General features: G+C 44.6%; 1 protein-coding gene across 1 annotated transcript in view; it reads left to right on the top strand.

The window, feature by feature from the left end:
- LOC141148335 (interferon-induced very large GTPase 1-like) overlaps window positions 1–23,184 on the top strand; it is a 61,393-nt gene that overhangs the window by 5,096 nt on the left and 33,113 nt on the right. Inside the window, exon 2 of the mRNA XM_073635712.1 lies at window positions 14,713–15,009. Within this exon, the coding sequence (XP_073491813.1) occupies window positions 14,727–15,009 (283 nt within the window). The 5' untranslated portion in view covers window positions 14,713–14,726. The remainder of the gene's footprint in view (window positions 1–14,712; window positions 15,010–23,184) is intronic.

Genomic DNA, 23,184 nt, shown 5'->3' with positions numbered 1-23,184 from the left:
CTCCGCAAAATCTATGGTAAAGTGCCGCTAAAAATAGTGGCGCTTTACCGCTGATGCCCCCAACGCCCCAGTGTGAAAGTAGCCTAAGGGACTGAACATAATAGAGATTCTAATTACTATTTGGAAGCCTATATAAAAACCAAAGATCCCATTTTAAGTCAAAAGGTTTTTTTGAATTATGTAAGGCATACCTCCCAACTTGTGAGATGGCAACCAGGGACACCTATTAGCAAAAGTATGTAGGTATAGGACACACTTCCTTAACCGCTTGCGGACCAGCCACCGCAGTTTTACTGCGGCAGGTTGGCTCCGCTGCGCAAAATCACGTTATTGTACGTGATCTCGCGGGGCCTGGATAGCAGCTCTGTGAGTCCGAACGCAGGTCCCGCGGACTCGATGTCCGCGGGGATACCCGCGATCGTCTCACGGAGAGGAAGAACGGGGAAATGCTAATGTAAACAAGCATTTCCCAGTTCTGCCTAGTGACACTGTCACTGATCACAGCTCCCTGTAATTGGGAGCGGTGATGAGTGTCCTGTCACACGTAGCCCCTCCCCCACAGTTAGAATCACTCCCTAGGACACACTTAATCCCTACAGCGCCCCTTCCTGGTTAACCCCTTCACTGTCAGTCACATTTACACAGTAATCAGTGCATTTTTAATCGCACTGATCACTGTATGAATGTGAATGGTCCCAAAATAGCTCCAAAAGTGTCTAATGTATCCGCCATAATGTCACAGTCACGATAAAAATTGCTGATCGCCACCATTACTAGTAAAAAAAAAAAATATTAATTAAAATGCCATAAATCTATCCCCTATTTTGTAGATGCTATAACTTTTGCGCAAACCAATCAATATACGCTTTTTCCGTTTTTTTTACCAAAAATATGTAGAAGAATATGTATCGGCCTAAACCGAGGAAAAAAAAATTTTTTTATATATTTTTTGGGGATATTTATTATATCAAAAAGTAAAACATAATGCGTTTTTTTCAAAATTGTCACTTTTTTGTTTATAGCGCAAAAAATAAAAATCGCAGAGGTGATCAAATGCCACCAAAAGAAAGCTCTATTTGTGGGCAAAAAAGGAAGTCAATTTTGTTTTGGAGCAACGTTGCACAACCGCGCAATTGTCAGTTAAAGTGTTGCAGTGCCGAATAGCAAAAAGTGCTCTGGTCTTTGGCCAGCCAAATGCTGCTGAAGTGGTTAAAGGAGAATTATACAAAAAATGATTAGTTAAATCCACAAGTGCTTTTTTATGTATTTATTATTTTTTTTTTTTTACCACAACTATTCCTTTATATTGGCTTTTGACTTTTACAAATGCAGCAATTTAGAAATTGGATGAAAGATTTAGCATTGGGAAACACTTTTTGAAAGATAAAAATTGCATTTAACTATATAGACCAGACCAAAATGAGGGACAAATGTGGAGGAAAGAGGGACAAGGTGGACTTTGTTCCAAATCAGTCACAGTTGGGAGCTAGGATGTAAAGTACCGTATATATTTTTTTCCATAATCATAATATTATCCAATCTTACAATAATTTGTGGAAATGCAACGGTTGTTGATTTCCAGCGAAGCGCAATAGCTCATTGTGTGGCTAATTGAGGAAGAGGATAATTCTGGGATATTATTAAAAATTAAGCAATGTTTGTAGGTTAGTTTAACCACTTGCCTACTTTCACGCCAAACTAGAACACTTTAGCAAAAAAGGAGGAACGCTGTGGACTCTGGTGTAAAGGGAAACTCTGATGGAAGGGGGTTTCTGCTCACCAAACCTCCCACTTACATCAGAGTTCCCAGCATTCCCTGTCAAATTAGGGTTCCCACAGTCCCCCTTAAATTAGGGTTCCAACAGCCCTCAGTACTCACTCACTTGGAGGCCGGAGAGAGAAGGAAGGGAGGGAGTGGGGGAGACTTCAGTCACAGACAGTGGAGGGTGAGCTCACTCACCCGAGGATGGGGGCTCAGGCATCGACACCTTTCATCCATGATGTATCTGCCGTTTGCTGAGCTTCATGCTTCCAGCCTATGCATCCCTTTCCTGAGGCACAGAACGCTTGGGATTGGAGTGTGGGTGGGCAGACAGAGGGGTAGGGGCAGGAAGAGGAGAAGCAGATCAATCCCTCTCTTTTTTCCTGTCTGTGTGTGGGGGTGGAGCCTGTGTGCACATCTATTTACTCAGTGGTTGTGGTACTTGGTTACTTGGGGAGCCACAGTCCATTCTGAATATTGTGTCAGGGTTTTATTAAGTCTAAAACCCGACACACGATTCAAAACCCGGACTGTCCGGGTTAATCCCGGACAGGTGTCAACCCACTGGTCAGTAGGTTGTAACGCAGAGTTGACTTGTTCCTGTAGAAATATGTGGGTAGTATGTACTTACAGGACACGGCAATATGCAGTAGCAGGGTGGTCAGTGAGTGGCATGTGGTGACAGTGAGCATACAAAATCCTGAAATTGCTGCTGGAGAAGCCTCTCTCCATCTGCCACTTACCAGACCACTGAAGATGAGAGAGAGGGAGACTTCCAGGGCTGTTTTCTCCACACCTTCATCTTCAGCTGCTGGATTATCCATAGCAGCCATTGTGCGAGGAGTGAAAGAGGTGGCCACATCCCTGGTCCTGCCCAACACCTCCAGCTGCAGAGGGAGAAGCTGAGGGAGGAGAGCTGCATATGAAGGCAGAGGTGAGGAGAGCGCCCCCGCTGACCAGTTCCTCCACATCATCTGTGGAGGCAAATGAGGGGAACCCAAGTACGCTGGGTGGGCTCCCGACGGCCTCCTTAGCAACCAATGACGTCATCGGTTGGCAGGATGTGGGCGGGTAGCCAGCACAGTTTAGGGGTCCCGTAGGAGATTTACTGCGATTTTAAAAGGCACAGGACCGGCACTGTGATTAAAAAAAACTTGAAGCGGTAGTTAAGAATATTTCATTTAACTGCCTTACTTAGTTGGGGCAGTTTTTGTGCTCTTGCTGTGGCACCATTGAAGACTCTTCGTGGCACCCCAGGGTGTCATGGCACCAGGGACGTGCGGTGAGGTGAGTGGCTGGTAAGGCACTGGCTAGTACAAGAGCAAGATACACACAGGTTATATACGCTACGAACATTAGAGCGAGAGCAATAATTCTAACCCAGGTTCTCCTCTGTAATGCCGCGTACACACGGTCGGACTTTCGGCAGAAAAAGTCAGATGGGAGCTCTTCATCGGATATTCTGAGCGTGTATATGCCCCATCGGACTTTTTTCTGTCTGTATTTCTGACAGACTTATGCCCCGTACACACGGTCCGACGGAAAATGTGCGATCGGAGCGTGTTGTCGGAAATTTCGACCGTGTGTGGGCTCCATCGGACATTTTCCATCGGATTTTCCGACACACAAAGTTTGAGAGCAGGATATAAAATTTTCCGACAACAAAATCCGTTGTTGGAAATTCCGATCGTGTGTACACAAATCCGACGCACAAAGTGCCACGCATGCTCAGAATAAATTAAGAGATGAAAGCTATTGGCTACTGACATGTTTATAGTCCCGACGTACGTGTTTTACGTCACCGCGTTCAGAACGATCGGATTTTCCGACAACTTTGTGTGACCGTGTGTATGCAAGACACGTTTGAGCCAACATCCGTCGGAATAAATCCTAGGATTTTGTTGTCGGAATGTCTGATCAATGTCCGACCGTGTGTACGGGGCATTAGATATAGAGCCTGTTTTGAATTTTTTCCGTCGGAGATGCCGACGGAGTTTTGCCCGATGCAAAGTCCGACTGTGTGTACGCGGCATAACTCTAAACATGTAACCTGTAAAAAAAAATTAAAGCGTCGCCTATGGAGATTTATAAGCACTGAAGTTTGGCGCCATTCCACAATTGTGCACAATTTGAAAGTGTAACATGTTAGGTTTCTATTTACTCGGTGCAACATCATATTTCATAGTATACAAACAAAATCTGGCTAACTTTAGTGTTTTTTTTTTTTGTTTCTTTTTATTCATGAAACAGTTTCTTTAAAAAAAAATGCATTTGAAAAATTGCTGCGCAAATACCGTGTAACATAAAAAGTTGCAATGATCACAATTTTATTCCCTAGGTTGTCTGCTAAAACAATATATATAATGTTTGGGGGTTCTGAGTAATTTTCTAGCAAAAATGATGATTTTTACATGTAGGAGAGAAGTGTCAGAATTGGCCTGGGTGGCAAGGGGTTAATTACCACTAGTAAGTAATATACAAATAATTATTATATAATGTTTTTTAGGTAATTTACTATATTTTCAAAATCTGTACTCAAGCAGGTATCTTAACGGACAAATTACTGAATTTTGAAGTTATAACTTCCAACCAGTAATTTCACAGTAAATACATAAATAATAAATTATTATCTTATAACATATAGCATAATAATAAATGATTTAGCTTGTACCTTTTCAGCAGGCAGTAGATTCTCATTCTCCCTCTTAACTGTGTGAGAAAAACATGGGATTGTGGGTAAATCCTATACCCATAAACACGTTTTTCCTTGTAGTTAAGAGGGCTGGGCTGCAAGGGCGCATTTGTCTTTTGGACACATGACCCTTCTATGACACTGCAGTGAGAGGCGTGCCTCCACTGCAGCGTTTTTATTGGACAGCTGGGGCCAACGGTACTTTACCATTGGTCCAAGACTCCAAGCTATCCATTGAGCTCAGTGCCTCTGACAAGACGTGAGGAGAGGCACTGTGAGCTCATCCTCAGTCTGCTGCAAACAGAGTGTGCCAGCTTGTATATAAACTGGCCACTCTGTATGTAGCTTCTGATAGGCTGCACAAGGAGCCCCGTATCTCCAAAACCATGGAGGATAGGAGCCCCAAATTTTGGATAATAGTGGGATGGGACTTCAGTTACCTACCTAATTTGGGGTCTCTGTAACCCCAGGGCACTGAGCTATGACCCTCAAAGTCAATCTTTTTTTTATTTTTATGTTCATGGCAGGTGAGGCTCTACCTCACCTGCCTCGCCCTGACTGCACGTCGCTGCGTGGCACCCCAGTTGAAAAACCCTGATCTAGAGAAATGTGAAACCTTTATAATACATGGTCCAATTATCTTTATTGGTAAACATACTTCTCTCCGGACTCCTAAATCCCTGGATTAATTTTACTATGTATATTGTGCAAAAGTAGGTAACCCCTTACATTTAGTTTTTTAAAAAAAATCATTGAACTTTTTTTAATGGCTTCTACTAGAGCTGCACAATTAATCGTTAAAAAATCGTGATCTCGATTCAACCCTCCTGACAATCTGTATTGCAGAGTTTGCCGAATTCTTTCATATAACAAGTGGAGAGACTTATCTGCTCACTTAGCTGTCAAAAGAAAACTACCGGGCAGACTGCCAAGTTTTTAACATGAAACATTTTAACTAACGCTTCCTTCTTAGATCAAAGGGATAAACTTCTGTGTGTAAAGAAAAAATCTGGGCAGCCTGACAAGTTTTTAACCAACGTGTAAATGCAGGAAATTTAACCACTTAAAGTCTAAATCTTTTTCTGACACTTCTTTCTTAAGTTAAAATCAATATTTTTTTCTAGAAAATTACCTGGAACCCCCAAACATTACATATATTTTAGCAGAGACCCTAGGGAATAAAATGGCAATTGCTGCAATATTTTATATCACACTGTATTTGCCCAGCGGTCTTTAAACCGCAATTTTTGGTAAAAAATTACATTTCAATGAATATATATATATATATATATATAAAAAAAACAAAACAGTAAAGTTAGCCCAATTTTTTTTGTTTTAATGTGAAACATGTTACGCAGCGAGAATCGTGAGAGAATCGTGGTCTATCTTCTAAGCAAAAAAATCGTGATTCTCATTTTAGCCAGAATCATGCAGCTCTAGCTTCTACCATGGCAGGCTGCATGTTTGTAGAGAAAGCATGGTTACACAACAACCATACTTTAAAATTTTGCTATAAGACCAAAAAGTGGATAATTCAGGGGCTTCCAAAAGGTAAGCTGCTTTGGACTATTATGATATTACACTTCAAGCTGGTGAGATTGTATCATATTTAGTAATCTAACAATTTGTGGAATATTGTATTAGGTAGCATTTGAAAGCGTTTAAACGTACCCCCTATTCAACTCAAGGCACTCTTTTCTTAAACTTTCCTGTCCTCGCTCCTCTGAAACCTTCACTGTGTGGAAGCCATAGAACTGAAAGTCTGCCAGTGGTGTCTACTTTATCCAAACATACACAACACAATCTATTTTTATTGCTATGGCAGATCAGCCACCACTGAGACTAAGAACATATTTTGCAATATTACTGGGCATCCAAATATGAATATACCTTTATTGGGATGGCTACAGATAATTTTTAACCCTACTGACTAGGGATGAGCCAAACCCCCCCCCCCCCCCCCCCCGGTTCTGTTCGCACCAGAACCTGCGAACGGACCGAAAGTTAGCGCAAACTTTAGAACCCCGTTAAAGTCTATGGGACTCGAACGTTCAAAATCATAAGTGCTAATTTTAAATGCTAATATGCAAGTTATTGTACTAAAAAAGGTTTGGGGACATCCCAGGGGACATGTATCAATGCAAAAAAAAAGTTTTAAAAACGGCCGTTTTTCCGGGAGCAGTGATTTTAATGATGCTTAAAGTGAAAAAATAAAGTGAAATATTCCTTTAAATATCGTACCTGGGGGGTGTCTATAGTATGCCTGTAAAGTGGCGCGTGTTTCCCGTGCTTAGAACAGTCCCTGCACAAAATGACATTTTTAAAGGAATAAAAGTCATTTAAAACTGCTTGCGGCTTTAATGTAATGTCGGGTCCCGGCAATATGGATGAAAGTCAGTGAGACAAACGGCATGGGTACCCCCCCCCAGTACATTACCAGGTCCTTTGGGTCTTGTATGGATATTAAGGGGAACCCCGCACCCAAATTAAAAAAAGGAAAGGTGTGGGGCCCCCAGGCCCTACATACTCTGAACAGCAGTATACAGGCGGTGCAAACAAGACAGGGACTGTAGGTTTGTTGTTAAGTAGAATCTGTTTGTAATTTTGAACTGGTACATTTTTAAAGTGTAGCTCCAACCAAAAAATCTATTTTTAAGCTTTTTGGAAAACATAGGGAAGGGTTATTACCCCTGTAACATTTGTTTTGCTGTCTGTGCACCTATTCAGAAGATTTCACCTCACTTTCTGTCCCAATGACATATGTTTTTTGAAAATTTGGGGTTTTTAGTGAAACAAGGATTGGTGATAAAGCGTCAGTGGGGAGGAGACACGTTTTTCCCATATTAACTCTTACAGGAGAGAATTTCCCTTCCTAGGTGTAGATTTAATCTCACTTCCTGTTGTCTCCTTCTGTTTGCAAGTAGGAGTCGTTTGTAAGTTGGATGTTTGAAAGTAGGGGCCTGCCCTATATACTCTGCAGAAATTTGGGCCTTAGGTGTTGGTGTTGCCAAAACACTGTAAGCCCTCACAGTTACTCTTGGTGGGTGCAGGAACGGGCCCTGCTGTGAAATATTAGATCAAGAATTGTAATTACATGCCATTGTTGACCAGTGGTAGAAAAATTGGGCCTTTGGTGGTGGTGCTGGTGCCACAACACTGTAAGTCCTCACAGTTACTCTTGGGCGCTGGAACGGGCCTTGCTGTGAAATATTAGATCAAGAATTGTAATTACATGTCCCTGTTGAACAGGGGCAAAACAATTGGGCCTTAGGCACTGGTGCCACAACACTGAAACCCCTCACAGATGCTATAGTTGGAGCGCAGGAATAATCCCTGCTGCAAAGTATTGCATCAAAAGTTGTAATTATACGCCCCTGTTAAACAGGGGATGAAAAATTGGGCCTTGGGCACTGGTGCTGGTGCCACAACACTGCAACCCCACAGATACTCTAGTTGGAGCGCAGGAATGAGCCCTGCTGCAAAGTATTACATCAAAAATTGTAATTACACGCCCCTGTTAAACAGGGGCAGAAAAATTGGGCCTTCGCCACTGCTGCCACAACACTGCAACCCCTCACAGATACTACAGTTGGAGCACAGGAATGAGCCCTGCTGCAAAGTATTGCATCAAAAGTTGTAATTATACGCCCCTGTTAAACAGGGGATGAAAAATTGGGCCTTGAGCACTGGTGCTGGTGCCACAACACTGCAACCCCTCACAGATACTATAGTTGGAGCACAGGAATGAGCCCTGCTGCAAAGTATTGCATCTAAAATTGTAATTACATGCTCTCATTAATAAGGGGCAGAAAAATTGGGCCTTAGACACTGGTGGCGGTGCCCAGAACCAAAAATGTTCTTACAAGCTATCAGCATGAAAATTGAGGAGGAAGAGGATTGTCACTCAGCATAACAGGATCTCACACTAAAAAAAAATTATTCGGTTACATCAGCATCAAGTGCTTGGTAGCTGGTGATCCAAGATTGATTCATTTTTATAAAGGTCAGCTGATCGACCGATTCGGTGGACAGGCGCACCCTGTGATCGGTTACAAAGCCTCCAGCAGCACTGAATGTGCGTTCCGAAAGAACGCTGGATGCAGGACAGGCCAGTAGCTCAATTGCATATTGTGCAAGCTCTGGCCAGTGATCCATCCTCAAGACCCAGTAACCCAGAGGATTTTGGTGGGAAAGGTGTCCAAGTCTGATCTTGCCCCTAGGAATTCCTGCACCATGTGAATCAGACACTGGCGATGGTTGCTGGAACCGACCATACCTTGGGACTGCGGACTAAAAAATTGTCTGAATGCATTGGTCAGACGGCCACCTTCTCCACTGCTCCTTGTGTGACTGACCGAAGCCTCAGCAACACGTTGTCCAGCAGGACCAGGAAATTGTAACCTACCAGGCTCTGGAAACGCGTTGCACAGACCTTTCTGCAAGGTCTCCCGAAGATGATTCATCCTCTGCTCCCTCTGCGATGGCAAGATAAGGTCCGCCACCTTACCCTTGTAATGTGGATCAAGGAGGGTTGCCAGCCAGTAATGATCCCTCCCCTTGATACTATGAATACGAGGATCCTTCCGCAGGCTTTGCGGGATCAGGGAGGCCATGCAGCGTAGGTTTGCTGAGGCATTCGGTCCAGAGTCCTCTGGGTCACTAAGGACGACATGATCCGCAGCCACCTCTTCCCAGCCACATAAAAGTCCATGGGTTTCTTCAGACTGTAAATGATCCCTTGAAGACTGCTGCTGATGCTGAGTGCCAGACTCCACCTCCATGCTGACACAATCCTCCTCCTCCTCTTCCTGTGTGATTGGCGGGAACACAGGAACACTGTCTGGATAAAGGGGGCCTTGAGGGGTAAGGAAGTCCTCCTCTTCCCCCCTCTGTTCTGCCTCAAGTGCCCTGTCCATTATTCCACGCAGCATGTGCTTCAACAGGTGGACAAGAGGGACAGTGTCACTGATGCATGCACTGTCACTGCTCACCATCCTTGTGGCCTCCTCAGACAGTGCATGCATCCCTGATCATAGCCCACTGGCGTGGGGAAAAAAAAACAAGGTCCCCTGACCCTGTCCTCATGCCATAAACGCATAGGTGCTCATTGATGGCCCTCTGCAGCGTGTGCAGCCGCTGCAGCATGGCCAACGTTGAGTTCCACCTGGTGGGCATGTCACAGATTAGGCGGTTCTTTGGACGTTAAATTCCTTTTGGATGTCAGCCAGCCGAGCACTGGCATTATATGACCAGCGGAAATGCACATAGACTTTCCTGGCCTGCCTCAGGACATCCTGTAAGCTCGGGTACCTGCCCAAGAACCACTGCACCACCAAGTTAAGGACCTGAGCCAAACAGGGCACATGGGTCGGTTGTCCCTGTCAGAGGGCGGAGAGAAGGTTGGTGCTATTGTCGCAAACCACAATTCCTGGCTTAAGCTGGCGTGGCGTCAACCACCTCTGAACCTGCCCCTGCAGAGCTGACAGAATCTCTGCCCCAGTGTGGCTCCTGTCCCGCAAGCACACCAGCTCAAGCACCGCATGGCATCTTTTTGCCTGCGTGCTTGCATAGCCCCTTGGACGCCTACGGAGCACAGCTGGTTCCGAGGAAAAATCAACACAGGAAGAGGCCATGGAGGAAGAAGAAGAGGGGGTGGAGAAGAGAGGTGTGGCAGAATCACCACTAGTAGAATTTTGAAGGCGTGGTGGCGGAACAATCTCCAACACTACTGCACCCTGTCCTGCATCCTTCCCAGCTGCCAGAAGAGTCACCCAGTGCATGGTGAAAGATAGGTAACCTCCCTGTCCATGCCTGCTGGACCATGAGTCAGAGGTAATATGCACCTTACTGCTGACCGCCCTGTCCAGCGAGGCCAAGACATTGCCTTCCACATGCCGGTAGAGAGCCAGAATCGCCTTCTGTGAGAAAAAGTGGCGTTGGGGAACCTGCCACTGAGGAACCGCACATTCCACAAACTCACGGAAGGGGGCAGAGTCTACCAACTGAAAAGGCAGCCGTTGAAGTGCTAGCAATTTAGCCAAGCTAGCGTTCAACCGCTGGGCATGTGGATGGCTGGGAGCGAACTTCTTTCGGCGGTGCAGCAGCTGGGGCAGGGAAATTTGCCTGGTACAATCTGACGTCGGTGTACCGATAGCAGATTGCCCGCAAGTACTTGGCTGTGACACACCTAATTCTACACGTTCATTCCTCTCAGTGCAGGTTTCAGAGAGGACTGAAGGTATAGTGGGGTTGGAGATCCCAGCTGATGAGGAGCAAGTTTGTTCTTTGGTGTGGGTCTTTTAGGTACGCTTGCCAACTAACTGCATGGCAGGTCGACATATGTCTTATCAAGCATGTGGTGCCCAAGTGGGTGATGTTTTGGCCACGCAAGATACGCCTGAGACATATGTTGCAAATAGAAGCGGTGCGATCTGATGCACTCGTCTCAAAAAAGGCCCACACCAAAGAACTTTTGGAATAACGCACAAAGACAGCAGCGCCCTGCACATGCGGAGCTCTGCGGTGTGATGCAGTTAAGCTGGCCCCTGGAGGGCATCCTGCCTCATTGCAGATTTGCCTCCTCCTCCTCTTCCTCTCTCCTATCAGGCACCCACGTGGAGTCAGTGACTTCCTCATCATCCCCTCCCTCCTCATCACTGGAGCAAACCTGGCAGTATGCTGCAGCTGGGGGAACATGACTGCCAGATTGCTGTCCTTCTTGAGCACCCTCTCTCTCTGGGCTCACATTACTGCCTTCCTCTAGCTGGGTACCATCATCGGAGCCTTCAAAACGCTGGGCATCCTCCTGGAGCATGTACCCAACACTGTGTTCAAACAGTTCAGGGGACTCCTCAGGTGAACATGGAGGGGCTAGGGATGGAGTGACTGATGCCATTGAGCCGAGGGAAGAGGCCGCGTTGGCACCCTGAGCCTGGGTGAGAGAGCATGAGGAGGATGAGGACGGCTTGGTCATCCACTCTACCAAGTCTTCGGCATGTTGCGGCTCAACACGGCCAGCTGCCGAAAAAAATGAAAAGCGTGTCCCACGGCCACGTGCTGATTAGGATGCACCGTGTCCATAACCAGCACTGTTGCCTCTAGACACAGAGCCTGCTTGCCCTCTTTTATTGACTTGTGACTGTCTGCCTCTCCTTGTTTGTCTTCCAGACATACTAATGGCCTGCAGTGAGATGTAGCTGCACAAAGCTGGGATGTATATATATATATATATATATATATATACTGATATGGCAGCTAGTAGAATCAACTGCCTGTCTGTAGTATTATTAGTATGAGAACACCAGCAATTGTCTTCAGGTAGCTTTAGGTGCACACCGTGCAAAGGACAAAGTACACCAACTGTAAATACTGTAGCTGCCTGCCTGTGGTATTATTAGGAGCAGAACAACAGCAATTGTCTTCAGGTAGCTTTAGGTGCAAACTGTGCAGAGGACACAGTATACTAACTGTAAATACTGCAGCTGCCTGCGTGTGGTACTAATAGGATCAGAAAAACACCAGCAATTGTCTTCAGGTAGCTTTAGGTGCACACTGTGCAGAGGACACAGTACACTAACTGTAAATACTGCAGCTGCCTGCCTGTGGTATTAATATGATCAGAACACCAGTAATTGTATTCAGGTAGCTTTAGGTGCACACTGTGCAGAGGACACAGTACACTAACTGTAAATACTGCAGCTGCCTGCCTGTGGTACTGATAGAATCATAAGAACACCAGCAATTGTCTTCAGGTAGCTTTAGGTGCACACTGTGCAGAGGACACAGTCCACTGTCAATACTGCAGCTGCCTGCCTGTGGTATTATTAGGATCAGAACACCAGCAATTGTCTTCAGGTAGCTTTAGGTGCACAGTGTGCAGAGGACACAGTACACTAACTGTAAATACTGCAGCTGCCTGCTTGTGGTACTAATAGGATCAGAAGAACACTAGCAATTGTCTTCAGGTAGCTTTAGGTGCACACTGTGCAGAGGACACAGTACACTAACTGTAAATACTGCAGCTGCCTGCCTGTGGTACTCATAGGATCAGAAGAACACCAGCAATTATCTTCAGGTAGCTTTAGGTGCAAACTCTGCAGAGGACACAGTGCACTAACTGTAAATACTGCAGCTGCCTGCCTGTGGTATTAATAGGATAAGAACAACAGCAATTGTCTTCAGATAGCTTTAGGTGCACACTGTGCAGAGGACACGGTACACTAACTGTAAATACTGCAGCTGCCTGCCTGTGGTACTAATTGGATCAGAAGAACACCAGCAATTGTCTTCAGGTAGCTTTAGGTGCACACTGTGCAGTGGTCACAATACACTAACTGTAAATACTGCAGCTGCCTGCCTGTGGTATTAATAGGATCAGAACACCAGCAATTGTCTTCAGGTAGAGCTTTAGGTACACACTGTGCAGAGGACACAGTGCACTAACTGTAAATACTGCAGCTGCCTGCCTGTGGTATTAATAGGATAAGAACAACAGCAATTGTCTTCAGATAGCTTTAGGTGCACACTGTGCAGAGGACACAGTACACTAACTGTAAATACTGCAGCTGCCTGCCTGTGGTACTAATTGGATCAGAAGAACACCAGCAATTGTCTTCAGGTAGCTTTAGGTGCACACTGTGCAGAGGACACAGTGCACTAACTGTAAATACTGCAGCTGCCTGCCTGTGGTATTAATAGGATCAGAACAACAGCAATTGTCTTCAGGTAGCTTTAGGTGCACACTGTGCAGAGGACACAGTACACTAACTGTAAATACTGCAGCTGCCTGCCTGTGGTACTAATAGGATCAGAAGAACACCAGCAATTATCTTCAGGTAGCTTTAGGTGCAAACTCTGCAGAGGACAAAGTACACTAACTGTAAATACTGCAGCTGCCTACCTGTGGTACTAATAGGATCAGAAGAACACCAGCAATTGTCTTCAGGTAGCTTTAGGTGCACACTGTGCAGAGGACACAGTACACTAACTGTAAATACTACAGCTGCCTGCCTGTGGTACTAATAGGATCAGAACACCAGCAATTGTCTTCAGGTAAATTTAGGTGCACACTGTGCAGTGGTCACAATACACTAACTGTAAATACTGCAGCTGCCTGCCTGTGGTATTAATAGGATCAGAACACCAGCAATTGTCTTCAGGTAGAGCTTTAGGTACACACTGTGCAGAGGACACAGTGCACTAACTGTAAATACTGCAGCTGCCTGCCTGTGGTACTAATTGGATCAGAAGAACACCAGCAATTGTCTTCAGGTAGCTTTAGGTGCACACTGTGCAGAGGACACAGTACACTAACTGTAAATACCGAAGCTGCCTGCCTGTGGCACTAATAGGAACAGAAGAACACCAGCAATTGTCTTCAGATAGCTTTAGGTGCACACTGTGCAGTGTACACAGTACACTGTAAATACTGTAAAAACACCTGCCTGCCTGTCAGTATACTAGGAAGAGAATAACAGGAACGGATCTAGCTAAACTGAATACAGTGTATATTTATATATATAAATATACACACACAACACCTAGGATGCATATATATATATATATATATATATATATATATATACACACAATACACTGTAAGTGCAGCTAACTGACTCGCCTGCCTACTCTAACTAATCTAACTTAAATCAAATGACACTGTCTCTCTGTCTATCTCTCTCGCTGCAACACACTAAACAAGGCCGCCACGCAGGTGGTCTTACATAGTGTGGGGCGTGTACTAAACCCCCTGAGCCATAATTGGCCAAAGCCACCCAATTACGGTTCTCTGTACAGATGGCGCTGTGATTGGCCAAGCATGTGGGTCATAGTGCATGCTTGTCCAATCATCAGCCAGCAATGCACTGCAATGCAGCAGTGAATTATGGGCCGTGACGCGCCACTCGAATTTGGCGCAAACGGCCCATAACGTTTGCAATTCGACGAACAATCAAACAGGCGATTTTCGAGTTGAACACGGGTTCGACTCGAACTCGAAACTCATCCCTACTACTGACCTATAAAAATAAAAAAACACACTAAGCAAGAGGGCCTAGAGGCAGGGTACCTACAAAAGCATATGTACTTTCAGCAATATAGCGTGGAGGAAAAATACTTACTTTGTTTACCCTATGCACGTTTCCTCAATAATGTTGCAGAATAAGGTAAACTTAAATAAAATTTACACAAATGAGGAACTTGTGATTTTCAACACCAATTATTTTATCTTTTACATGATCATTATACTTTTTTCTTTCAGAATTCCATGAAGCCATGGCTACAGACAGATCTGCGTTATCGATCATTGCCAAATTGAAGGAAGAATTACCGGAAATACTGGATAAAGATGTGAGCTGGTTATATGAAGATCACTCCATCACTCAGGAGGACCGACAAGTTCTGGATGCAGTAGAGACCCCAAAAGAGAGGAACAAAATGTTACTACGCATTCTACATGACAAAGGAGAAGCGGTCTGCGGTACATTTCTCAGTAACTTAAAGAAATTGACACCCAGTTTTCCTGAACTGACCGGATTATCAAAATACATGAATGACTGTGAGTAATTTGTGGCTACTGACATATAAAAGTATCTGTTTAAGTGCTATAGAACTGTCTCAGATAGATAGATAGATAGATAGATAGATAGATAGATAGATAGATAGATAGATAGATAGATAGATAGATAGATAGATAGATAGATAGATAGATAGATAGATAGATAGATAGATAGATAGATAGATAGATAGATAGATAGATAGATAGATAGATAGATAGATAGATAGCAGAGGAATTAGCGTGGTTGTATTATAGAGGGAACACACTGCGTGGTATTGTAAATTAAGTAATTTTAATTGCCAGATAAGCAGCAGTGGAAAATGATATTTACAAAAGTGGAGTAAACAGTTCTATTGTTAGCATATACGGCACAGATTCACAGTACAGTGACCAAAGATACAGAATGCAGCTTAATAAACTGGCACTTTAGTTATTATTCCTCTCTTCAGGCACATACAGTATGTGGTATACAAGGCACATTTTGATTACTTGCCACAGGCTGGTGTCCATAAGCAGGTTCCACCAATGCAGCAGAAATGATTTAACAGAAAGATACACTGTCTCTGGTGATCTTCTATCACAAGCACAGCAGCAGTGCTGATAGGCAGGACTCCTGAGGATCCCTGTTTTGTCACTAGAGGCTGGAACACTCTCCCTGAGTAAGGCCTAACTTTCCCTCACAAGCAGTGTATATTTTCCTCTCTAATTCCACACATGTCTCAGTGACTGTCCTGTCACAGTTAACTGTATGTGAGGAGGCTACCTACAGATAGATAGATAGATAGATAGATAGATAGATAGATAGATAGATAGATAGATAGATAGATAGATAGATAGATAGATAGAGACTTTCTTCCATTGCTCCGTGGTCCAGTGCTGATGATCACCTTGCCCATTGTAGGCACTTTTGGCTGTGGACATGGGTCAGGATGGGCATCCTGAATGGTCTGTAGCTACACAGCCCCATAGACCACAAACTGCACTTCTCTGTGTGTCCTGACACCTGTCTATCAGAACCACCATTATTTTTTTCAGCAATTTGAGCTCCAGTAGCTCTTCTATTGGATAGGACTACACAGGCCAGGCTTTGCTCCCCACATGCATCAATGTGTCTTGGCCGCCCATATTGCTGTCGTCATTTTTCTTTCCTTGGACCCCTTTTGGTCGGTCCTGACCACTGCAGGCCGGGACCATCCCACAAGAGCTGCAGTTTTAGAGTTGATCTGACCCTGTCGTCCAGCAATTACAATTTGACCCTTGTCTAAAAAGCGCAAAAGCTTATGTTTGCCCATTTTTTCTGTTTTCAACACATTATTTTCAGGGACAACATGTTTGCTTGCTGCACAATATATCCCATCCATTATCAGGTGACATTTTCACGAGATAAACAATGTTATTCACTTTACCTGTCAGTTGTCATAATGTTATGGCTAATGGGTAAGCAACACTTTAAGGCCCAGATACCAGTCCAGTGATATAGTGACAAACAGTGCAGTGTTTATTTGTGCTATTTACAAGGCTATATACAGATGCTGTACAGTGCTCCAAAAAGAAACCGTTCAAAAACTTCCACAACAAAATCCTAGCCCTATCCCGGTGTTCTATGCATTAGTGCCCTCTGTCGAAAAGTGCTTAAACATGCGCAGAACGGAAGGGCACTCCAGTTGATTTGGCGATCAGCTGGCGTGACATCACCATAGCGCATGCGCACATCATAGGAGACATTTTTCGTCGGGAGATACCATTTGACTATGCAAACAGTGGAGGGACACCGTAGCTGTCAGATTGTCCTGGGGCGGATTTACAGTGTGCTCAAGGTCGGCTTTAGTCTGTGTTGCAGGGCGGGTTTGGTGTGTTGAACGGCGGGTTGCAACACAGACAAAACCCGCCCTTCAACACACCCACAACCCGCCCTGCAACAGCGAGGCTCAATCTGACAACTACGGTCTCCCTCCGCTCTTTGCATAGCTTTCAATTATGCCGTCAAATGGTATCTCCCATCGAAAAATGCCTCCTACGAGGTGCGCATGTGCCATAGTGATTTCACGCCAGCTAATTGGAAAATCAACTGGAGTGCCCTTCCGTACTGCGCATGCGCAGGCACTTATCGACAGAGGGCACTATTCGATAGAACACCGGAACTAACTACAAAATCACAGTTGTAACTATCAGACTGTCCTAGCCAAACACTTGTCAGTCTCCACTTACACAGTTTTACAGTTTCAACAGACCTGAACTGTCGGCTCCCCAGGCTGTAAAGCACTGACTGTCCCAGGTGAGTCTAAATTGCCAGAAGGGAGAGGTGCAAAACCAAAAATAGACAGAGGATCAGAGGTTTTGAAAGGTGTATGAGAGGAACCTGGGAGATGTGTAAATCCCAAACAGGACTTTTCCAGGCTCCCTTCGAGACACTCTGCTACATTCCCCTAACCTTTTTCAACTCCTGGGGTTGGAACACTTGTAGCCCAAGTAGAGTGAATGTAGGACAGGACATCTACATTTCCCATCTTAGTGCCTAGTCTGTATTTTACTGTGAAGAAATAATCCTGTAGAGCCAAAAACCACTGGTACGCTCATCTATTTGTTTTTTTCATCTGGGCCATCAATTTGAAGGGAGCATGATCAGTTACCACTTCACAATAGCACCCTAATAATTAGTATCTTAGAGCGTCCAAAGCCTACTTTATCGCTAAACATTCTTTTTCAATCACTCCATACTTCTTTTCATGTTCATTAAGTTTTCTACTCAGGTATACCACAGGGTGTTCTTCCCTATCGTGTACCTGTGACAATACTGCCCCAAGACTAACATTGGATGCATCCATCTAAATCGCAAAATCCTTTAAAAAAAAAAAATCAGGGGAATACAGCACTGCCTGTGCGCAGAAGGCCCTCTTCAGGATTTTGAAAGACTCTGCTGCCTTTGGGGATCATTTTACCATTGCTACGTCTCTCCCTTTTGTAAGGTCAGTCAATGGGGCTGCCAGGGTTGAAACATTTTGGATAAATCTCTTATAGTAATCCATGATACCAAGGAAAGCTCTGATCTGGTTCTTGTTTGTGGGGAATTATAATTAATGGGTGGTTTCTATTTTGTTAAGCTGAAATTTCACAATTCCCTGACAATAGTGTAACTGAAGTACCTGGCTTCCTCTAAACTAATGACACATTTTTTGGGGATTTGCCATAAACCTTTCTTGAGGTTAGCCCCCAAAACAGCCTGGACTGGTGACAAATGAGACCCCCAGTCAGTGCTATGTATCACCATATCATCCAGATACTCTGCTGCATTTTGCTGGTGAGATCTTATAGGGCGTACACACGGTCGGACTTTGTTCGGACATTCCAACAACAAAATCCTAGGATTTTTTCCGACGGATGTTGGCTCAAACTTGTTTTGTCTACACACGGTCACACAAAGTTGTTGGAAAATCCGATCGTTCTGAACGCGGTGACGTAAAACACGTACGTCGGGACTATAAACGGGGCAGTGGCCAATAGCTTTCATCTCTTTATTTATTCTGAGCATGCGTGGCACTTTGTCCGTCGGATTTGTGTACACACGATCGGAATTTCCGACAACGGATTTTGTTGTCGGAAAATTTTATCTCCTGCTCTCCAACTTTGTGTGTCGGAAAATCCGATGGAAAATGTCCGATGGAGCCCACACACGGTCGGAGTTTCCGACAACACGCTCCGATCGGACATTTTCCATCGGAAAATCCGACCGTGTGTACGGGGCGTTAGGGTTCTGTCCATGGCACTGAGAAATGTCACAGGGCAAATGTATCCAAAAGGCATCTTTCTATATTGAAACAAAAGGTTTTACAAATGCATCTTTTCTTTGGTACTTTTAGTCAAGTCCTAAGTGGTCAGATATCGGGCCTTCCCAAGTCTGCCTTTGAGCTTTTCTACCCTGATCATGGCGATACATGTCATATTTTGTCATTGAATTAAGCTTTCTGAAGTTGTTATAAAACTTCCAACTACTGGCTCGTTTTGGGACTAAAACAACGGGACTAGACAAGTCACTACTGGACTCTTCAAATATATCTAGCTCAAGCAGCCTCTTAACATTGTCACTGATGTCTTTTCTCCTAGCTTCAGGAATTTTTCATGGTTTGAGTTTTTCACACAGCCCAGGCTCAGTAATAATGTCATGCTGAACCCCTGAAGTCATGCTAGGCAATTCTGAAAAAAATTCTCTGTTTCTTATCAGGAACTCTCTGGCTTCCTGTGAGACAACTTTTCTGCAACTTTAAAGTCAGGGACCAGAATGGACTCAGTACTTAGAGGAAAAGCTACAGGGGCAGACTCTATAGTTAGTACCACCCTGTCCTTCCAGGGCTTTAGCAAGTTTGTATGGTAAATTTGCTCAGGACTTTTTAATTCACTTCCCCAACTCTTTCAGTCACTTCAAAAGGACCCTGACACTTAGCCAAAAACTTACAGTGCCTTGCAAAAGTATTCACCCCCATTGGCTTTTTACCTATTTTGTTACATTATAGCCTTTAGTTCAGTGTTTTTTTAATCTGAATTATATGTAATGGATCAGAACACAATAGTCAAAGTTGGTGAAGTAAAATTAGAAAAATATATACATAAAACGATTTTTCAGAAATAAAAAACTGATAATTGGCATGTGCGTATGTATTCACCCCCTTTGTTATGAAGCCCATAAAAAGCTCTGGTGCGACTTACCTTCAGAAGTCACATAATTAGTGAAATGATGTCCTGTGTGCAATCTAAGTGTCACATGATCTGTCATTACATATACACACCTTTCTGAAAGGCCCCAGAGGCTGAAACACCTAAACAAGAGGCACCACTAACCAAACACTGCCATGAAGACCAAGGAACTCTCCAAACAAGTAAGGGACAATGTTGTTGAGAAGTACAAGTCAGGGTTAGGTTGTAAAAAAATATCCAAATCTTTGATGATCCCTAGGAGCTCCATCAAATCTATCATAACCAAATGGAAAGAATATGGCACAACAGCAAACCTGCCAAGAGTGGGCCGCACACCAAAACACACGGACCGGGCAAGGAGGGCATTAATCATAGAAGCAGCACAGAGACCTAAGGTAACCCTGGAGGGGCTGCAGAGTTCCACAGCAGAGACTGGAGTATCTGTACATAGGACAACAATAAGCCGTACGCTCCATAGAGTTGGGCTTCATGGCAGAGTGGCCAGAAGAAAGCTATTACTTTCAGCAAAAACAAAATGGCACATTTTGAGTTTGCGAAAAGGCATGTGGGAGACTCCCAAAATGTATGGAGGAAGGTGCTCTGGTCTGATAAGACTAAAACTTTTTAGCCATTAAAGAAAACGCTATGTCTGGTGCAAACCCAACACATCACTTCACCCAAAGAACACCATCCCCACTGTGAAACATGGTGGTGGCAGCATCATGCTGTGGGGATATTTTTCAGCAGTAAACTGGTCCTGGGGATCACTCCAACTTTTAATGTAGCAGTTCCTGCTGGCATGGAACAGGTTACCCAGGCCACTGGATAGTGTTTGACATCACCATGCATGCAGATGTTCTCCTGGTATCAGCTTTTCATGCAACCTGTCAGAACGAAGCTGGGTGATCACACTTCCTGTGTCAAGAAGTGCTACAACCTCTATTCCATTGACCTGCACCACACACTCATGTGGATTCAGACTGTGTGCAGCATATCCTGCATAAGCATACATCAAGGGTCATCAAAGCTGGGCCTGTGCCTGCGAATTACCCAGTATTAATTGCTTAATCAGTTCCTCCATTGTTTATTCAGATGCTTTTATAGCCTATGTGGCTTCAACCCAGGACATGGGACTGGCCTGCACCCCTCAAACGGCCCACTGCATCCTCCACCAGTTGTCAGGATCAGAGGGGTAAATAGGCTCTTGTCAGACACTTCAGTAGACTTAAAGTCCGCTTTATTCATCACCAAACAGAAAATAACAGGCTTTATCTTCAGCTTCAGCTCAAGCAAGAAAGGTAAGTCTTCCCATCAGTACAATACACAGTCCAGTCCCAGTGTCTCAGTGTGTTCAGCTACAGCACATGCAGTATTTAAATATCGTACCTGGGGGGTGTCTACAGTATGCCTGTAAAGTGGCGTATTTTCCCGTGTTTAGAACAGTCCCTGCACAAAATGACATTTCTAAAGTAAAAAAAGTCATTTTAAACTGCTTGCGGCTGGAATGTAATGTTCCCCCCCCCCCAGCCCATTACCTGGCCCTTTGGGTCTGGTATGGATATTAAGGGGAACCCCACACCCAAATAAATAAAAAAGGCATGGGGCCCCCTGGCCCTATATACTCTGAACAGCAGTATACAGGCAGTCCCCGGGTTACAAACAAGATAGGGACTGTAGGTTTGTTGTTAAGTTGAATCTGTTTGTAATCTGGAACAGGTACATTTTTTAAGTGTAGCTCTAGCCCAAAAATCTAGTTTTAAGCTTTTTGGAAAACATAGAGAAGGGTTATCACCCCTGTAACATTTTTTTTGCTGTCTGTGCCCCTGTTCACCTCACTTTCTTTCCCAATGACAATTGGATTTTTGAAAATTTTGGGTTATTAGGGAAACACGGATTGGTGATAAAGCATCAGTGGAGACACCTTTTTCCCATAATAACTCTTACAGGAGAGAATTTCTCTTCCTAGGGGTAGATTTCCTCCCACTTCCTGTTGTCTTCCTCCATTTGTAAGTAGTAGTCATTTGTAAGTCTAATGTTTGAAAATAGGGGCCGCCTGTATATACTATACGGCCTGCCCTATACACTCTAGGTGTTGGTGGTACCAGAACACTGTAAGCCCTCACAGTTACTCTTGGTGGGCGCTGGAATGGGCCCTGCTGTGAAACATTATATCAAGAATTGTAATTACATTCCCCTGTTAAACAGGGGCAGAAAAATTGGGCCTTAGGCGGTGGTGGTGGCACAACACTGTAAGGCCTCACAGATACTCTTGTTGAGCGCAGGAACGGGCCCTGCTGCAAAATATTAGATCAAAAAATATAATTACAATACAATTGCTACTACTTTTCTGGTGGTGTACACAATACAGTGTAGTGTTGCAAAACAAAATATACATCATGTCCAGAAGGCCACCAAGGAGAGGCAGATTCTCACAGGCCACTAAAAAAGGGCAAGCAGGCTCTGTGTCTACAGCCAACAGTGCTGGTCATGGACATGGTGCATACTCTGCCGGTGGCCGTGGGGCACACTTGTCCCTTTTCTCTGCTGCTGGCCGTGTTATTGAGCCAGAATGTGCAGAAGAGTTGGTGGAGTGGATAACAAAGCCGTCCTCATCCTCCTCATCCTCTGTCACCTGGGCTCAGAGTAGTTCTCCTTCCTATGCAGCTGCCAAAGCGGCCTATTTCACCGGCTCCTTGTCCACAGTCACTCCTTCCATAGCCCCACCATCATGCACGGAGGAGTCCCCCGAACTATTCGACCACAGTGTCGGGTACATGCTGCTGGAGGATGCGCAGCGATTTGAAGGCTCAGATGTTGGTTCCCAGGTTGAGGAAGGGAGTAACGTCAGCCTAGAGAGAGGGAGTGCCCAAGAAGGACAAGAAACTGTCAGTCATGTTCCCCCAGCTGCAGCATAGTGCCAAGTTTGCTCCAGTGATGAGGAGGGAGGGGATGATGAGGTCACTACTTGGGTGCCTGATAGAATAGAGGATGAGGAGGAGGCACAACTCCAACGAGGCAGGATGTCCTCTAGGGGGCAGCTTAAGGGCAGCCACCCTACTGCATCACAACGCAGAGCTCCGCAGGTGGAGGGTGCTGCTGACTCCCCGCTGATTTTGAAAAGTTCCTCTGTGTGGGCCTTTTTGCACACGTGTGCAGCAGATCGCACCATTGCTGTTTGCAACCTATGTCTGAAGCGGATCAAGCGTGGCCACAGCAGCAGCTGCTTGGGCACCACAAGCTTGACCAGACATATGACGACATCCCATGCAGCCTTTTTTCCGTATACTATATTTGAGATTTAATATCTCTCAGATATGATTTGGGTTAAATGAGAGTTCTTTGACCATGAGTGAAAGCTTTAACACAATTAAAACATTAATCTGCAAACATATTTAGTTACAAGTAAAATGCAGACCTTTCCCATAATTACCCTTTGCACCAAGGTTCCTTTCTGATGGTTGCTCTCCCATAAAAGTGTGTGTTTCC

The sequence above is a fragment of the Aquarana catesbeiana genome, linkage group LG06, assembly GCF_042186555.1.
Source record: "Aquarana catesbeiana isolate 2022-GZ linkage group LG06, ASM4218655v1, whole genome shotgun sequence".
In the NCBI taxonomy this organism is placed as follows: domain Eukaryota; kingdom Metazoa; phylum Chordata; class Amphibia; order Anura; family Ranidae; genus Aquarana; species Aquarana catesbeiana.
Note: the sequence above shows the minus strand (reverse complement) of the source record. Positions and strands in the feature narration are given on the sequence as shown.